This window comes from Equus asinus, chromosome 10 (genome assembly GCF_041296235.1).
Source record: "Equus asinus isolate D_3611 breed Donkey chromosome 10, EquAss-T2T_v2, whole genome shotgun sequence".
NCBI classification, from domain to species: Eukaryota; Metazoa; Chordata; class Mammalia; order Perissodactyla; family Equidae; genus Equus; species Equus asinus.
This window is the reverse complement of record NC_091799.1, coordinates 59,110,809-59,129,843: the sequence shown is the minus strand read 5'-3', so window position 1 is coordinate 59,129,843 and position 19,035 is coordinate 59,110,809. Positions and strand designations below refer to the sequence as shown.

The window sequence follows — 19,035 nt, the reverse complement described above, 5'->3', positions numbered from 1 at the left end:
ATGCACACACACTGTTCTAGGCATAATGGATAGAGCAATAATCAAAATAATATTCCTGGCCTCTGCAGTGCTTAGATCCCGGGGGAGAGGGGAAGGGCAGCGGCAGGAATAGTGGGCAGCAGGCTATGAAGAAAGGGTGGTGGTGAGTCCAATTTTCTGTCAACCTTTCTTCATACAGCATGACGGAGACCCTTACTTCTCAAGCTAAGATTATAAAATTTGAAAAAAATAAACATGTAGTTTCCTGTGCTTCAGTTAAAAAATTTTTAATGTGAAAGTACAGGATTCAACAAACCTATCTTGGTAGGTCACATGAAAAAGAGGTATGGGTTTATTTGACTGAATACTCACCACTAATAGCATGAGAACGATGACCATCAAAAATGACCATTAAAAGAAGAGATACAGAATGTGTCACTTCCAAATAATTAGAAATAAAAAAAATGAAGTAAAAATAACTCAATCAACACAATAAAAGGCAAAAAAAGAGAAGAGGATGGAAAAGAAGGTAAAAAATAAGATAGAAAACAATTCAAATATATAAGCAATCGTAAAGTTGCCTAGATAAAAATCAGATTTTCAAATTGTATACATAAGATATCACCTAAAACATAATCACATGCAGGGTGAAGTTAAAGGGATAGAAAAAGACAATCAGGCAAACTGAAAGCCAAGCCAAAGAAAGCTGGCATAGAAACATTAATATTAGATACAAGGCAAAGAACATTATTAGATAGAGAGAGTCATTATTTACTGATCATCCTTTTTAATTTAATTTTATGGAAAACATTTACATGGCTTAGAAGTCAATCCTATATTAAAAGTCTCACTCTGATCCTATAGAGGACGGGTGGGAATGGAGTAGAAGGGACTTCAAAAAGAATGAAAAAGCAAACCTTCAAACTGAATAAAACAGAAACATGCACTCCTAACTGTATATCAAAAAGAAAGAATTCAAGTAACTTTCAAGCACAATATTCTGAGTATACATCTTTAGTGAGATACACTCTAAGGACAAAAAGAAAAAATTGCAAGGAAATTCTGAAGTTTACTTAGTAGACTTGTTAGTAGTGTAACACTAGTGTTGTAATACCAACTCAAAGATATTGAAGGATAGAGTAAATGAGTAAATATATTGGTATTGTTGGAAAGCAATGTTTTCACTATGGGAGAAAAGAGATATAAATATAAAATGGAGGGGCCAGCCCAGTGGTGTAGTGGTTAAGTTCGCATGCTCTGCTTTGGGGGCCCAGGGTTCGCCAGTTCAGATCCCAGGCGCAGACCTACGAACTGCTTATCAAGCCATGCTGTGACAGGTGTCTCACATATAAAATAGAGGAAGATGGGCACATATGTTAGCTCAGGGCCAATCTCCTTCAGCAAAAACAGGAGGACTGGTGGCGGATGTTAGCTCAAGGCTAATCTTCCTCAAAAAAAAAAAAAGACACAAATATAAAATGGAGATGGTAAGGGAGATCTCTGTGACACTGGAATGTGAATTGAAGCTATCCATATAAGCTGATGACTTTTCAAAAAATATATTTCCTGGGGCCAGCCAGGTGGTGTAGTGGTTAAGTTCATGCACTCTGCTTCAGCTGCCTGGGGTTCGCAGGTTTGGACACCGGGCAGGGACCTAGCACCACTCATCAAGCCAGGCTGTGTTGGCATCCCACATAAAATAGAGGAATACTGGCACAGATGTTAGCTCAGCAACAATCTTCCTCAAGCAAAACAAAAGAGGAAGATCGGCAACAGATGTCAGCTCAGGGCCAATCTTCCTCACACACTCTCTCACACACACACACACACACACACACACACACACACACACTCTCTCTCTCTCTCTCTCTCTCTATATATATATAATATATATAAATATATATTTCCTAGCTCTGCCCACTGAAAGAACCTAGAAGCAGTAACACTTCAGTAGCAATGATCATGTCCTGCAACCAGATCTTGGTTTCTAAATACCATTCTCCACTAAAAGGAACAGGGACTCCTTGTAAGTTAGCTGAGCCCAAGTCTAGGGCAGAGAAAGCACAAGGAAAATCTAGAATACCCTGTCTCACACAGCAAGAAAGTGTTCAAAAACAAATGAAGTTATATAAAAGGACACAGCCAGTTTAGAGGGGTTCCCACTAGCCAAACATGGGATAATTTAAGTGCCAAAAACAATAATTATGGTAATTTATTATAACACATTGAATAGCGAATTTTTGAAAATTGACGAGTCCATAATGATACCCAAAAAAGCTGACGGAGAGGGAAGGAGGAGGAAGGTGGAAAAGGGGGTACAGGGAAGAAAGCTCTTCTTTACAGAAATATGTGAGGAAATATACGTAACGGAAATGATAAAAGGCTGTTGGGGAACATGATATTCACATGATCTGACCCCACGGATTATTTTTAATTAGAAAAGGAATAACCCATATAGTGGTCACCAGCCTAAAATATCAAACTTAGAATTACCACTAACGGGATAGTTTGAAATTATGCGCCTTCTAATATAATGCAATAAGTGTACACATAACTATTCATGTAGGCTTCATACCAAGATTTAACCTACATTTAATCCTGAGGAAGTGATCACACCAGTCCAGAATATGGCACATTCTATGAGATCATTGTCCTGAACTCCTCAAATAAGTCTATGTCAGGGCCAGCCCAGTGGAGTAGTGGTTAAGTTCACGCATTCCACTCTGGTGGGCCAGGGTTTGGATCCCAGGTGCGGACCTACACACCACTCATCAAGCCATGCCGTGGTGGCATCCCACATACAAAATAGAGGAAGACTGGCACAGATGTTAGCTCAGTGACAATCTTCCTCCTCCCCAAAAAAGTCTACGTCATGTAAAACAAACAATCAAGAAAGACAGGGATATTTTCTAGATTAAAAGAGACTAAAGTGACATATCAAAATGCAGTTCATGAACCTTGACTGGATTCTGGAACAAAGACATAGCTACAGAAGGTATTTTTGGGACAATTGGAGAAATTTTAATTTTAATGCTAATTTTCTGACATGTGAATGCTATCAAAGTTATGTGGAGTATATCCTTATTCTTAGGAGATATATCTGAAGTATTTAGGATCAGAAGAAAATTTTATATATATATATATACACACACACACATGCACACCCTCACAGAGAGAGAGAAAGAGAGAGAGAAATGTGGCAAAATGTTAGCTACTATTGACTCCAGGGTAAGCGTATATGGATGTTCATTGCATCACTCTTTCAGTAAGTTTAAATAGGTTTAAACTTGTTTTCCTAAATACATATATATTTAGGAAATACATATATATGTAACATGCTGTCATGTGACTGCTTCATCATTACAAGCCTTCAAGTAGAGGCCACTCTCCTTTTCACTGAATCAATTCAACTGAGACTTGTTGAACAGCTATAATATGCTAAACCTCGAACTTAAAACCAAATATACAGAGATGAAGAGGATATCTCTGGCCTCCAACTTTGTACAGTCTAATAGGGAAATAGACATGTAAATAAATAAATAGTATGATAAATGCAACAATGGAAGTATCAAAGCAAGAGGTGACGCAGAGAAAGGTGGGGAGCTGTCTAATAGAACTTTCTGTGATAGAAAAATTCTTTATCTGTACTATCCAATACAGTAGTCCCTAAATACATATAACTTAAGAGCATCTGAAATACGCTGGTGCAAATGAGAAACTGATTTTTTTAACTTTATTAATTTTAATTAATTTATATTTAACCAGCCACATGTGCCTAGGAGTTACCATATTGGACAGCATCACTCCACTGGACATGGCTGGCAGAGAAGGGTGTAGAGGTATGGTGAGGGGGTTAGGGAGAAAAGAAACTAAGAAAGTCTTCCCAAAAGAAGCAACACCCAACATGGTCTTGAAGGATGACTAGTAGTCGACCAATTAGATAAGTGGAAAATATTCTAGGCAGAGGAGGAAGCACATAAAAGCATGGAAAGATGTCCCAACATAGTATTTTTAAGAAATCAGTAAGCTTCACATTACATGTGCATGGAGAGTAGAGAGAACAGGAACGGGGTTGGAGGAAAAATGAAGATGATACAGCGAAAAGAAAAGCAAGAGCCTAGATTACAAAAGATCTTATGTATCATGCTGAGGAACTTAAATTTGATGATGTAGATTTTTGGAACTAGTGAACAGAAAGCAGGAGTTAGATGGTGAATGTCACATTTCAGAAAAGTCTTTTTGGCAGAAGACTGGAGTGGGGAATGAAAGGGAAAACAAGAAGCCAATTGAAGTTACCCTTGCACTAGTTTAGCAAAAGTTAAGAACCGAGACCAAAAGAATGGTGCTGGGAACAAATTAGCTATGTGGGAGGGACATGGAAAATGGAAACATAGTGGATGACTCCCTGATTTCTTGCTTCAGATACTGATAATAAGACAAGGAATAAAGCACAGAGATCAGACCCAGAAAGAAGAGTGGGCAGAAGGGAAGGGGAGGACTATGTTTTAACCTTGCTGGCTTTAGCTTTAGATCATAAACTGCAAGCTAGGATGAAAGCAGATTTGTGTAGCTCACAAAAGAAAGAGGAGAGGCGTCTGAACCTCTGAGGCCAGGAAAGGGAAGAGAAGTCAGGCTATATTTGAATCTTCTGTGACATGAAGCCAAACATGCCAGGGTCTGAACTGAATAACAATGTGGTGTGCTCTCTCTGCCCCTGCTGTCTGGTTATCAGGGCATAACTAATGGAATTCCAGCAGAACAATATAGTCAGAGTCACCATGCTTTCAGACACCCTTGCTTTCTCTACCTTGTTAGAGCAAAAGTAACTTGCATTCTATTTTTATAGAAAATAAGGCAGGAAAAAAAGTGCAGGTATCTTACATTTCCCATGCTATATACGATGCATAAAAAATATTATAGCAAAAACCTATTCTTACAACTAAAAATGTCTCACATTGTTTTTGAAAGAAACACACATTGAAAGCCTAGAACTATGCTAGGGAGTTTGTATATATTATCACCCCTCACAACTACCCTGTGAAGTGGTAGTATTGTCTCTATTTTACAAGTGAGGAAATTGAGGCTCGAAAAGGTTAAGTGGCTGCCCAAGGTCACCCAGCGAGTAAGCAGTTAAACTGAGATTCAGCACCAAGTTCAAAAACCAAGTTCAAATCCCAGGGAACCTGGGACTAGATAGTGCTCATGGAGGTGGAGGAAAAACGACACGCAAAACAATGAGGTCTCTGTTCCCATCTTTCTCAGAGCTCACACTGTCACTAGCATTCCTTGGTGCAAAGGCCTGATGCTGCCTAATTTTGCCCTTTAAACTATGCTCTCCAACCTAAAATGCCTTCCCCTCTCCTCTGTTCATCCAAGCTCTACCTGTCCATCAAATCCAGCTCCAGCTCGAATTCCCCATCACCTGAGAGGCCTTCCAGACAAGCTCTCTCCATCATGCTCTCTCTCCTTCCTGTATATCTTTAATTCCACTTACTGCTTCAGTCATCCAACCATCCAGCCATCCCACAAACAGGAGACAACTATACATACTAAGGTTGTACAAAAGAAATAAGAACATTGTTTAGGGACAGAAGACATAGAAAAACTAGCTGTTCAGTCCATATCATACAGGACTTGGAAATGTTTTAGACCTGTACTCAACCATTTGTTGTTTTATGAATACAAACGTGAATGTGAGTGTCTGGTCACTTCAACGTCACTGGAAATTTCTTATATTTCTTCTGTAGTCTGTCATGCATCCAACAAAAATTGGCTGAACTCCTGGTAAGGCACAGCACTAGGTACTATAGGGGATACAAACAGACACAAAATACAATCTCTGCCCTTCACATGAAGAAATAAAAATATATACATAACTATAAGGAAAGGCAGAATGTATGATAAACTTGTAAATGTTACATATCATGGTAAGTGCTAGGAGCATAGGAAAAGAGCAAAAGTAAATAATAGATTTTCAAAGAAGGACTCAGCTTTTCCTTGTATCTAGGCTAAGCCTAAAGCATCATTAGGATCCTAAAAAGGCCAAAATAGAAGACAAATGTTAGAAAAGAAAGATTCATGTTAAGAAATGTGCCAACTGATCATTTTCTAACATATAAAAAAGTTACTTCTATAAAAAGTAAACTTTGCTTCATCCTACCAACTTTAGTACGTGAACAATATTTTAATTAGTAATAAAACTGTGAAATGGATATTAAAAGGAAGATTCAGTTCTGCTATTCTGAGCTTCCAACTCTTGGCAGCCTGCTGGCTAAGAAAAATGGCAAGAGGTAGTTGGCAAGACTACAGGCTACTGAGATATTATTTATAGTTACTAGAGTCTAAAAAAGAAAAAGATTCTAAAGCTTATTCAATATTTTGATTAAATATACAAATAAAGTTTTCTAATTCTTTAATATTAAACTGCATGCTCTATTACTGAACTCCTCAGGGAAAAGGATACTATTTAAATGCAAAAGAGAAGCATAATTATTCATTTCAATTTAACAATAATTAAATGAAAAGCAAGCATAGGCATTGCCAAGCATCTCTTCTGATACAGTACTAGTGGGCATAAGATTATTCATGAACCTTGATCTCATTAAAAATAAATGATTTATTTAGGCTCAGATTTACTATATTCATAGTTAGAAGTCTATGGCTTACTGTGCTCTATAAATAAGCAATTGTCTGATAACATAGCTCATCATAACATCTTGTGACACTATTAAAATGGATTTATTTCAAGATTTTTATGCTAAATTAAAATACATGTATATTCAGCTGATTATAGCGAATAACATTCAAACATAAAACCACAGCTTGGGGAATTCATTCTTCACAAATTATTTGGATTTTCTCTTTTTCTGGGCTAGATTATGAGAACAGATAAATAAAGGGATTTTTTTGTGAAAAAAGAAAATGGAAGTTTCCAGTATGACCAACTAAAGTCCTATGGATCCCATCCTTTCACAAATAACTATAAATTCTGTTCAAAATACGAAAGGAACAAAAACTAAAAGCAGCCCAGGTGACCATGATGAGGAAAACAGCTAAGCAAACTGGGGTACATTCAAACAACGGGACACCACTGATACAGGCAACAACATGGGTCAATCTCAAAACCATTATGCTGAGCAAAAAAAGTCTAATCCAGAGGGTACCTATGATATGATTCCTTTTATATGAAATTGTAAGAGAAACAAATCAAATCCAAAATCCCAAAATAATGGTTGCCTCCAGTAAATGTTGTAGGCCTATGGAACTTCCTGGGCTGATGGCAATTTTCAATATCTTGATAGGAGTTTGGGTTATACAGGCGTGTGCATCTGTCAAAACTCAGTGAAAGTACACTTAAGATTTGTACATTTTCTTGCATGTAAATTTTACCTCAAAATTAAAAAAAGTAAACAAATATTGAACTCTAGCTAATGATATGCAAGCTAAAGTATTTAGGGGGAAAGTGTACTCATGGCGGCAATTTACCTTGAAATGCATCAAAAATAAGATGGAGCAATGAATAGAGAGGCAGACAGATGAATAAATATGTGATATAGCAAATATACTAGAAGATTAACAGCAAAATCTATATGTGGATATAGGAGTATTCACTGTAAACATCTTCAAACTTTGAAAATTTTCATAAAAATTGTTGAAGACAAAAAAAGAAAGAAAATGACAATAAATTAATTAAGAACAAGTCCTATCACACTAATATAATTTCTATTTTATTTTAACAGGGTTGCCACCAGACTGGTAAATCAGAGAAAGATAAGTGACAACATCTGTGGACCTCCCCAAAATTTGGCTCTCTCTTCATATTCCGATTGAGGCAAAAACCCAGACTGTGTAAATAATGACAGTAGCTATTATTGCATCCAACACTCTTCACTAGACACTTTCCTAGCACTTTCCACGTATTAACTATTTGGTCTTTACAACAATCCTTTGAGGTAAATACTATCATCCACATTTTACCAATGGGGAAACTAAGGCATAGATATGTCAGATAACTTGCTGAAGGCCATTTAGGTAGTAAGCAGCAGAGCTGGAAATTAGAATTCAAAGAGTCTGAGTTGGAACCCTGCTCTTAACCTCTCCCCTATGATTGCTCCATTGGTTGACTTTGTAACTGATAGAATGTAAGATACAAAACTCTTCTCCAGTTCGTGGATGACATGAATCTAGGAGCAAAAGCAAATATATTACTTTACAAATTATCCCAAAAGGTTAAGAGACATATAAATAAGAGACTGTAACAAGATAAAATTCTATAGTGATAAAATATCAGATCCTTCATTTGAGTCCAGACAACTAACTTTACCTCCAGTGACAGGGCTGGTACATAGCAGGTGTTTGGCAAGAACCTGTCAAATGAATCTATGATTGAACCATAGGATAGAGCAAATATGTGAAAAAGAGAGGCTTTAATAAGCAAAAATCAAAATATGAATGTAATAAATAATGCTACGGAATCCTAATATAGGTTGAATGAGAGCCCTATAAGACTGTTCTGGCCAGACTGATGTCAGATATACTGTGTTAACTTCTGGGAACTGCACAGTAACAGACACAGGTAAACTGGAGCAACTTTAGAGCACAAGTGCAGGACTTCAAGCTGTACCACCTGAGTTTAATTGAAGAAGCTGCGAGCGTTTAACATGAAGAAAAGAAAAGAACTCAAGTGAATATGGTGAAAAACCTCGAAATGTCAGGTACTGTCATGACAAAGAAGAATCATACATATTCTGTAATAGCCCTTAAGAAGAAAAATCAGGCCAACTGAGAGAAGCTATAGGAAAACAAATTCAGCATCAAGATAAGGAACACTTCTCTAACAGATATAAAAACAAAAGAAAAGGTGGGGAGACTTCTGAGACTATCTCAGAAGGGTATGAATACCCTAAATATGGTAAGAATAACTCAGTGAAAGATTAGATAAAATTAAAGATCTTTTGCAAATATAAGAACTTACTATATAATCAAAGGTAATTTTTATAATCTTTATAATGAACTGTTATGAAAAGTTTCAGACTGGTTAAAACAGTCATACCAGTCTCATACTAAAATAGATGTGAGATGATAAAATTTAAATGTAAAGGAAAAATAAGAAAATAGTCTGTGAAATCTGTAAAAGCGAAGAGCTTTAAGCCCAAAAACATTGGAATAAAGCTCAAAGGGAAAGAAAACCAAATTTGTCTATATAAATATTTAAAACTTTGACATATGAAGAAACATTAAAAGGCAAACAATAAGCTGTGCAATTAGGACAAAAGGATTATATCTTTAATATAGAGCTATGCTGTCCATTACAGTAGCCACAAGCTACATGTGGCTATTTAAATGTAAAGTGATCTTCAATTAATTAAACATTAAAAATTTAGTCACTCAATTTCACTAGCCACATTCCAAATGCTCAATAGCCACTGTGGCCAGTGCCTACGGTATTGGACAATGCAGATATAAATTATGTTCATCATTGCAAAAAAGTTCTATGAGAACTTTAAATCAGAATAATTTAGTGCAGGGAATTGATTACATAGCTGATAGAAGAGCTGAGATGCCAAACAGGGGGTTGTGCAGCAATCCAGAGGCTAGCAACAGCAGGGAGCCATGACCATCCCTAAAACAGAGGACAAAGTGCAGAGCCCAAAACCCAACATCACCTGGCAAAAGCTGGGACCATAGCAGGTACCTTGGATGGGAGCTCGAGACAAGGATGAGAAGCAGCCCCTGCTGGATAAACACTGTGATGTAAAAAGAGGGGAAGAAATACCCCCAACTTCTCCCTTCTGCCCTCCAGCCTCCTGCCAGCTTCTCCCATGGCTGAACCCAGACAAAACCTCAGTGACAAAGGAGTCTGGGAAATGCAGCCTATAGGGGTCAGACCCCTGTTAAAAAGGGCAGAACAGAGAAAAAAAAAGTCCAAGGTCAAACAGGGTAAGGCCTGGCACAGGTACAAACAGATAACTTCAAGAAAAAAACTCACAAATGGCCAACATTTGAAAAATGTCAAAGGGGACCAGCCCCGTGGCCTAGTGGTTAAGTTCAGCACACTCTACTTCAGCAGCCCAGGTTCAGTTCCCAGGCATGGACCTACACCACTTGTCCACAGCCATGCTGTGGTGGTGACCCACATACAAAGTAGAGGAAGACGGGCACAGAGGTTAGCTCACGGCAAATCTTCCTCAACCAAAAAGAGGAAGATTGGCAACAGAGGTTAGCTCAGGGTGAATTTTCCCTGGGGGGGAAAATGTCTAAGCTCACCAGTAATTAAATGTAAATTAGAACAACTACTATTAAAATAATAATAATAGTAAATTAACAATAATAAATAATAATTCAAGTACTTAGTGCTGATAAGGGTGTGGTAAAAATATATACACTCACACACTCCTAGGGGAGGACATTAATTTTCAAAATATTTTCAAAGAAGTTGGAACAATTATACAATTTGCATCAACGATTTTTTAAATGTATACACTGTTAGATCTACTGAGTGAATTTTCAAAGATAAACCCAAAGTCTAGAAAATCTGAAGTCCAGAAAATAATTTTAGAAACAAAGATGTTCAGGGTAGCTTTATGATATTGAAAAAAAAGGACAACCTCAACGTCTACCAGTAGGTCAACAAGTAAGTAAATTAAGGAACATCTATGTATTTATTAAAAAAATAACACTGAGTGCTGCTTTGCCAACCACAACGATAGGTGCTAGGAATATAAAAAAGGTTAAGAGGTAATAGACTAATTTGTCTCAGTTTAAATAACATTTATGAAGGATTTCAATAAACGAAGGACGTGGTTATGATATGCCTAGTAATAAACCTGAATCTAAAATCGATTACACTTATATCACACAAAGTATGACAAAAGCTTACTAACAGCAGTTGCCTCTAAGTGGTAAGTTTATGAGTTTATTTTTTTCCTTCTTTATACTTTGCTGAACTTTCAAAATTTTCTAAATAAATAAGTGTTCTACAGTTCTCCTTCAGAGCTATGAACGCAAATTTTTTAGAACTGTAAACATGCAACAATAGTGCCAGTTTACCTGTTGCAATAATAAACCGCATTATTTGGATCCAATTCTATTGCCCGTGTGTAGCAATCCACTGCAGCAGCATAATTTTCTTCTTTCATGTGGTTATTACCTAAAATAAAGTAATCAATAGGTACAGTCAGTACAATATACAGAAAAAATATAAAGTCTGAAAGACAAATTTTAATCCTAGAAACTACAATAATGGGAAGGTCAGCAACATGATTTTTCAGTCACACTGGAGATGAATTTTATATTGTACTATAGAGTGGATACCCCTTAGCCCTCAGTGTGTTTGAATGATTTTAATGATGCAGCTTAAAAAAAATTAATGGTTGTATACCTTATAAAATCTGGGCTTCGATAATTGAGTAAATGCAACAGTTATGATTATCTCATGGCGAAATCTAATCTGTTCTCACCTTCCTTATCTTCATCTCTCTCCTGCCTTTTAGAGCTGCCCACCCCATCCCAGACACCACACCCTCATCAATCACCATCTCAGTCTGGACCTGCCCTGGCACTCCTTCCCTGTGATACATCCATCAGCTGAGTAACCGAGCCCTCAGAACTCCGCTGTGTGGGTAAGCTGGTAAAACGAATCACGCTAATATGTTGTTGGCAGATAATAATTTTATGTGCTATCCCTTCCAGACGTAGATTCTTTTTAAAAAGGGGACTATTTGAGATTTATTTATAGAAAGACAGAATTTCAGAGACCATGGCTAGCCCAACGGGCACTAATTTTCAGGAAGAGCTTCTGCAGATCCATCTGGCAATAATTTAGCTAAGTTAACAACTGGCAGTAAAATAAAGGACTTCCTGGGGCTATCTTTTGTAATCCATTAAAGAGAAAAAAGTGTCCTATTCACTTTTAAGAACCAATGTTTAAAACCGAAATTTTTAAAACACTAGGATTAGAAGGAAGAATTTATACATCACAAAAGCCTCTATTATTCCTTCCAGCTTTCTCCAAACCAGCGGCTCTCTAATTAGCCTTGTTTTTTAATAAATTATTAGCTACTTAATGGGAGAAGGAGGGTGGAAATTTGCAGGGAACAGAAACAGGAAGATTAAAGGAAAGGCAGGTAGATAAAAACATCTAAATCATATAAGAATTACTGCAAATAAAGAATCAGAAATGAATATAAAGAGTGCCTGCTAATGGGGACACGGTTTCTTTTTGGGGTGATAAAAATGTTCTATAATTGTGGTGATGGCTGCACAACTCTGAGAATAAACTAAAACCAATGAATTTGTAAACTTTAAAGGAGTCAATTGCATGGTATGTGAATTATAGCTCAATAAGGTGTTTTTGAAAAGTTTAAAAAATTTGAATTTGGATCACCACTCCCAAAAACAAATTAAGATAAAGCCTCTGAGGAAGCTAAGAGGATTACATAGTTTTTATAATTGAGCAAGAAGTTAACTACAATAGTCTAGGTACTTAAATAGATTTGCTTCTTCCACGTAAAAGATTTATATTTTCTGGGTTACTGGGATTTTCTTGTTGCTCTTGGGCTTTTTTGCCTTGGGGTGGCATTTTATTATTATTATTATTATTATTATTATTATTATTATTAAAACCTATTTTATGACATTTCCTGTAAACTATCTCAAATGTGTAGACACTCTGTTGAATATATACATACTATATATATTAGTGCTATATATACATATTAATGATAAAAAGCTTCAAGCCATAAAATATTCAGTATGTAAAAATTCAGGACACAAAGAAAGAAATTTGTGAAAATAAATATAACTAAGCATTGTACAGCATTTTATAGTTACATGACACTCTCCTAAAAATTGTCTCCTTTAATTCTCAAGACGACCCTATGAGATATGCCTATACTTCTGTGACATGTCAGGGAATGACAGCAATAAACCCTTCTTGGTTCTGTCTGATCTTACTGCAGCTCTTCAGAAGCAAAAGCACACAAAAATATTTGAAAGCAACCTTAATGGAAAGGTACTAGTTGGCTAGAAGCCAGGATTAACACAGATGAGTGTAACTTGCAGCCTCCAATAACCCTATGCTTGACGATCTACCAGGGCCATTTGTTTTCACTCAAACAGCAAAACCTGTATAAAATGACAATAGCTCTAACTTGATGTGTAATGTGTCCTAGATGTGACATGCCTTAGTGAAAACAAAGAAGAAAAGCTTTCGGTTAAAGGCAAAAGCAGTAAGTAACTCAACCTACCCATGCTGCCACAGTAGGTGAGTCTCACCCTGCATCTCCTCCTGACCCTCATCTCAGGAACAGTCATTATATCAAAGCAAACTCTACAGGGAATGCAGTCTCCCAGGGGAGCAAACATGAGGGACAAAAATAAAATTTCAACTTGCCAATTCTTCAACATGATTACTAGAGCTAAACCAAGAGAGCTGCAAAAGCAAAATGTCATGGAGAACACACCACATCACCGAGGCTTTCATGCACTACAAAAATGAGGGAGAGTATGAAACATCAGACTAGAGTGTTTCAATTAGAAACTAATATATGAAAAATGCATTTGTATCTGGATAGGTTAAATCCAAACTCTTTGGGGAATACTATAACTCAAATGACAATGAGGATCTGGTTGCTTTATTTTGCATGTAATTTTTGAAAGTCATAATATTCTAAAATTTTAAGTCACTGTAGTGATGTCATTTCTTAGAGGAGATAAAAAATTGAAAACTGGAATCAGCCTATTTGTTGGAAACACAGCACTTCATAATGTAATCTTAAGAAGATAATCACAGAATAGCAAAAATACAGACAAAGATATTAAGACAATGTTACTTAGGATTACAAAATTATCTGTTTAGATAAGTAAGTCATGGTCTAATAGTACCACGGAACACTGCAGCCATTAAAAATGTGATATAGGTGTATATTTACAGACCTAATAGAGACGACCAGACCTGAGCAGTAGGAAAAGCATACTCTTGTCCATATCTACTTTTTTAGATGCCAATTGATTCTTTTTTTTTTTTTAACTCAACTGCCTTTTTCAGGATACGAACTAAAGAAAAGGCCAGAAAACGGTTCTGAACCATTTTGTATAGCTTCTGAACATGGCGTATTCCCTAACTGCTCTCTGCCTACAGGACAGGGAATTTGTTGGCTCTCATTCACGGCTAAAAGGTCAGGTCTCTGCCCTACAGCTTGCTAAAACAAATCTTGTAGGCCTGACCTGGCTCTCCTCTATAGCACAACGTAGCTGACAGGACGGAAAAAGTGAACAGAGACCCTCAACAGTGACTGATTTATTAAAACCAAGAATGCCTCAATAACCAAACTAGAAAATTTAATAATGTAGTAATCAAACGTGCTAATAACCACTTTAGTCAAGTGCCATAGGCATGCCTTAACAAATTTCAAAGAACTCAAAAACACTAAATATACAAAAGTTAAAATAGTACTGAAGATTATTTTCATCTCTTTGATTAAGCATTAAGAAGAATTTGGGATCCTAGAGTACACATAACAGATACAGTTACAAGTAATCACCCCTTTACTTATTTGCTTTGCAAGTTTTACTCACAACAGACCTGCTTCTTCTTCTTCTTTTTTTTTTTTTGGTGAGGAAGATTCACCCTGAGCTAATATCCATTGCCAATCCTCCTCTTTTTTGTTTTTGTTTTTGCTTGAGGAAGATTTGCCCTGAGCTAACATCTTCCTCTACTTTGTATGTGGGATGCCTCCACAGCATGGCTGATGAGTGGAGTAGGTCCACACCCAGGATCCAAACCTACAAACCCAGGCTGCCAAAGCGGAGCACATGGACCTTTAACCACTCAGCCACGGGGCCAGCCCTGAATCTGCTGCTTTTTTTTTTTTAAAAGATTTTATTTTTCATTTTTCTCCCCAAAGTTCCCCAGTACATAGTTGTGTATTTTTAGCTGTGGGTCCTCCTAGTTGTGGCATGTGGGATGCCGCCTCAGCATGGCTTGATGAGTGGTGCCATCCGAACCGGTGAAACCCTGGGCCGCTGAAGCAGAGCACACGAACTTAACCACTCAGCCACAGGGCCAGCCCCAAGGATCTGCTTCTTTTGAAGTAAGCCAGACTTATATTGCCTACAGGCCCTTCTATATTTCCAGGCTTCTTCCCTACCACATTAATTTCTGCTTCACAAATGCCCTGTGGACTTATGACAATCCAGTCTTGGCAGTGTAATCCAGAATCTTATCAATTGACAGAGTCACTTTCTCTAGAGTTCCAGAAATTTTTACTAAATAAGTAATTTTTCTATGAAATATTCACCTTCATCTTTTAATTGGTCAGCTTTTCCCACATCTTCAGGCACTGAGTTTGAAAGAGGCAGAATGTCATTCTGAAATTAAATAAAAATCAGTATACTTTCATTTAGCTACGTAAAGTGTCATCCCAGAGAACTATAAGTAAAGTAATAATGAATTACCCAGATTACAGTAAATCATCTATCATTCCATGTCATGAAATCTAACACCTAAATAGTAGTGTTGGCAAGAAATAGGGGAAAAATCTTCTCACATACTTTTATTAGAAAAATGAATATGTGGAATTTTACTAGAAGATAATGGGCAAAAAGAAAAATCAAAATTTTTTTTTACTTGCTTTCCTTATACCCAGAAATCCTACTTCATGAACAAAAAATAGAACCAGTGTACAAAGAATAGGAATAGTGAGAATTTTGAAACATAATATGTAACATCATAAGAGATATCCTACTAAGTCAATTTCACAGTTTACCCAAATAAGCATTTATAATATTATCCTATTATTTAAATATGTGCACACACACAGGCTAAAAAACAAAGACTGGAAAGGTGTAGACAGAAGGTTAACAATAGTGATATTTGCATGTGAAATTTTCAGTCTCTTCTTTATATCTTTCCATATTGTCCAAATTTTTTTAAAACAATATGCATATATTAATTTCATCATAAGATAAAAACAGTATAAATTTTCTGTTTTTAGCACTATACTATCATCCTCGAACCGCTTTTGCATTAATAAGATTCAAACCAAAGGTGCTTATAAAAACTAAATGAAAATTTATAAATATCTTGAGTGGCACTGGCAACACAATGCATTTTTCCATTTTTGAAAGATCTTTTTAAAATTGCGTTGCCTTTAAACTTGATTCTGAAGTTCATAAATAAATCTGCAATTTTCAAGAAGGCATAATTTATAGCCAACATTTACTATATGTCTACATGTGCTGTATTTAAAATATATCCACCATTACCTTTGTCTTGACTAAACTTTCATTAGACTTGATGGCTCTCACACTGGAAATACACTTTGCTAACTACACACAAATATTCACAAGTACAAAATCACTGATAAAGTGTATGAATCATTCTTATTTTTAAAAAATATTTCTCTAATAATCAGTTTTCCGAAACATAAATCATCAAAATAAAAAGTACAGAATCAAATGGGAATCTTTATACGTAGAAGTCACTCCTTAAAACTGACTATGGTCACTCAGGATATAAGTGTAGTTCAAAGATGCATTACCGCCCTGCAGTACTTGCTTTTAAGGTTCCTTCTATTTCAACTCTTCTCACAAGCCTGGGCAGTTTATGCACCCAAAAAAAGTGACTTTTTTGGGTCAGAAAAATAGCATATTGAAAAATGGATTATAATGCATTCTGTCTAAATCCTTCCGAATTATTTTAATGAAATCGTCACAGTTTTACAACTTTGAAAATGATTTCTTACATTCATTGAGTACACTTAAACAGGTCATGATGTGGGGATGTGTTATCTACTTTATATAAAAGGAATGAATCCACTTAGTATATAAACTTAATTGGGGGGAAAAACAGGAAAGCAGTATCCTAAAAATAAAATGACCGATAGAACAACCAAAGATACTGGGTGAGACAAATAGTTTCTTTAATTATAACAATCTTGATGCTGCTTCAGACAAGTTTTAGACTTTCTCTGCCATACTCTGCTAACAAACACATATGTAATGGAGCCAAGGTTGTTAACCAGGAGTGCTAAAGGACTGATACCACAAACAACACTATGCAGTATACTATGCAGCTGGTTTCAAGAAACGATATCTTAAAAATAGTAAGCAAGAAATTTTTACAATTAAATACAATCAGAGAGAAATAGCAAAAGAAAAGCACAAAGAGCTCTTATTTAAACAGAGTATGAAAGTCAATTTGAGCTTCCGGGGAGGTGAAAAAAAGTTCTGATCTCTTCAGTGCTAGGTCAGTGGCGACAGGAGCTACAGAATCAGCAAGTCCAAACGCTGTCCCAAGCACAGGCCTCTTGGGCATGCTGGAGCAAAGAAGGTTGGCTTCAGCCCTAGCCATTTCCAGCCACCGAAAGGGGGTTCCCTAAGGAGGCCGCAGCCAAGACAGTGGAAGAACCACAGCTTGCAAAAAGAAGAAAAGGGGAATTTCCCAACGAGGAACACAGACACGTGCCACCATCTCCTTACATCTTGTCACGTAATTAGAATTTATGTTTGATGAATTAATGTATAACTGTATTATTCTTTTCCTAAGGATAAAAAGAGGGAGGAGTTTACTGCCAAGTATCATCTTCATTGCAACTCTAAGGACCTCTTTCCAACAAGTTCTAGAAACAGTCAATGTGGTATTCACAGCAAGGTCCCTGCCAGGCTGCACCACACATACGTTACATGTTTCAGTTTCTCTCCTGAGTTCCTCATTCTGTACTGAAGCTTGAATACAGAGCCAGAACAACAAAAGGAGTCCGGGAGGCACCAAAATGTAATGAAAACACACATAGGAGGTCATCCTGGGGCCCTAAACTCACTAACTTTAAAGTTTTCCAGATAATCTTATGGTCCATGTTTCCTGAAAAGGCCAGAAACCAGAGGCCATGTAAACAGTCCTCAGGAGCGGGGATCGGAAAACCTGGGTTTCAGTCTTTCTTTTGCATACTGACCGCAAAACGTTGCCTGTTTTAAAGAGCCTCATCAGTGGTCAAATTTCTGAAATCTGCTTCAAAATGATGACTCAATTCCTGATGAGTCTATTTCTACATGGTTTTTTCCTAAACGTTTAACACTTCTGTTTTTAACTTGTAATCCATGTTTTAGGGGTATGTCAATTAAGATGTCAGAAATCTAAAAATACTCAGATGCTGTAAAGGACTGAAGAAGTCAACCAAGACATGTCATGATATATAAAAGAAGGTGAGAGAATGAGAATAGCTAATAATATGAAAATCTAAAGCACATTAAAAGAGCTATATTGTGGGTCCTAAACTGCATCTATGTAGACTATCTTATACCCAAGAAGAAGCTAGTTGCTTATCAGCCTGGCCCCTCAAATAGTAACAATCCAACATAATATTGCAGTCATACTTAAATCAGATACAAGAAAACAATGACAACTTACCTTACAGAAGGAATTCATGAACATTTCTGTCAAAGGCTGTGAAACTGCTAGATGTGTATCTTCTGGGCTGACTTTAAAAACTGTCTCCAAGCACTGAATTGCAACTTGAAACAAATTTTAACAGTGAAAAAAAAAATCAGCAACCTAAAAAAAGAAGCAACCTTTTTTCCTGGTATAAATCCGCACTCTGCAATCTGTGGGAATTTAGCATTTATGATCACAGAACATAAGGAAAACTAAACGGTTCAGCTGCACAGAGATTTCTGTTTATAGACCAGCTATTAAGGGAAGACAACTTGATTTCTCATTCCTCACTTAAAGAAAAATGCTCCCTAGAATATAACTTCTCAATATATGCATTACATCATATTCTTGTTGAAGCAAGTCATGAACAACAACTTACTTCCCTCTACCAATATCAGATTAACCACCAATGTCCTAATGCCTTGAATAAAACTAATTAAAAAAATTTTTTAATGTGACAAATACAATTCTCAACCTGATTATAAACAGTAAGAGAAGCAGTCTATGGCACATAGGAAGCACTAAATATTGATTTCGGTGTACTTACTTAAGTGAAGATAGGTTAGCTTTAAAAATTCACTCATGCATACAAATTTATTAAGTACCTACTATGTGCAAGTTGC

General features: G+C 36.5%; 1 protein-coding gene across 8 annotated transcripts in view; it reads right to left on the bottom strand.

Annotated features, from left to right (window-relative positions):
• The window catches only part of SGTB (small glutamine rich tetratricopeptide repeat co-chaperone beta), a 78,307-nt gene that overhangs the window by 50,030 nt on the left and 9,242 nt on the right, over positions 1-19,035 (bottom strand). For 7 of the 8 annotated variants that reach the window (XM_014856364.3, XM_070519589.1, XM_070519588.1 and 4 more), the window contains exons 3-5: positions 18,389-18,492; positions 15,279-15,348; positions 11,029-11,128 (exon numbers count right to left, since the gene is read on the bottom strand). In XM_014856364.3, the coding sequence (XP_014711850.1) occupies positions 11,029-11,128; positions 15,279-15,348; positions 18,389-18,492 (274 nt within the window). The remainder of the gene's footprint in view (positions 1-11,028; positions 11,129-15,278; positions 15,349-18,388; positions 18,493-19,035) is intronic. The other variant, XM_070519590.1, reaches the window with a different exon arrangement.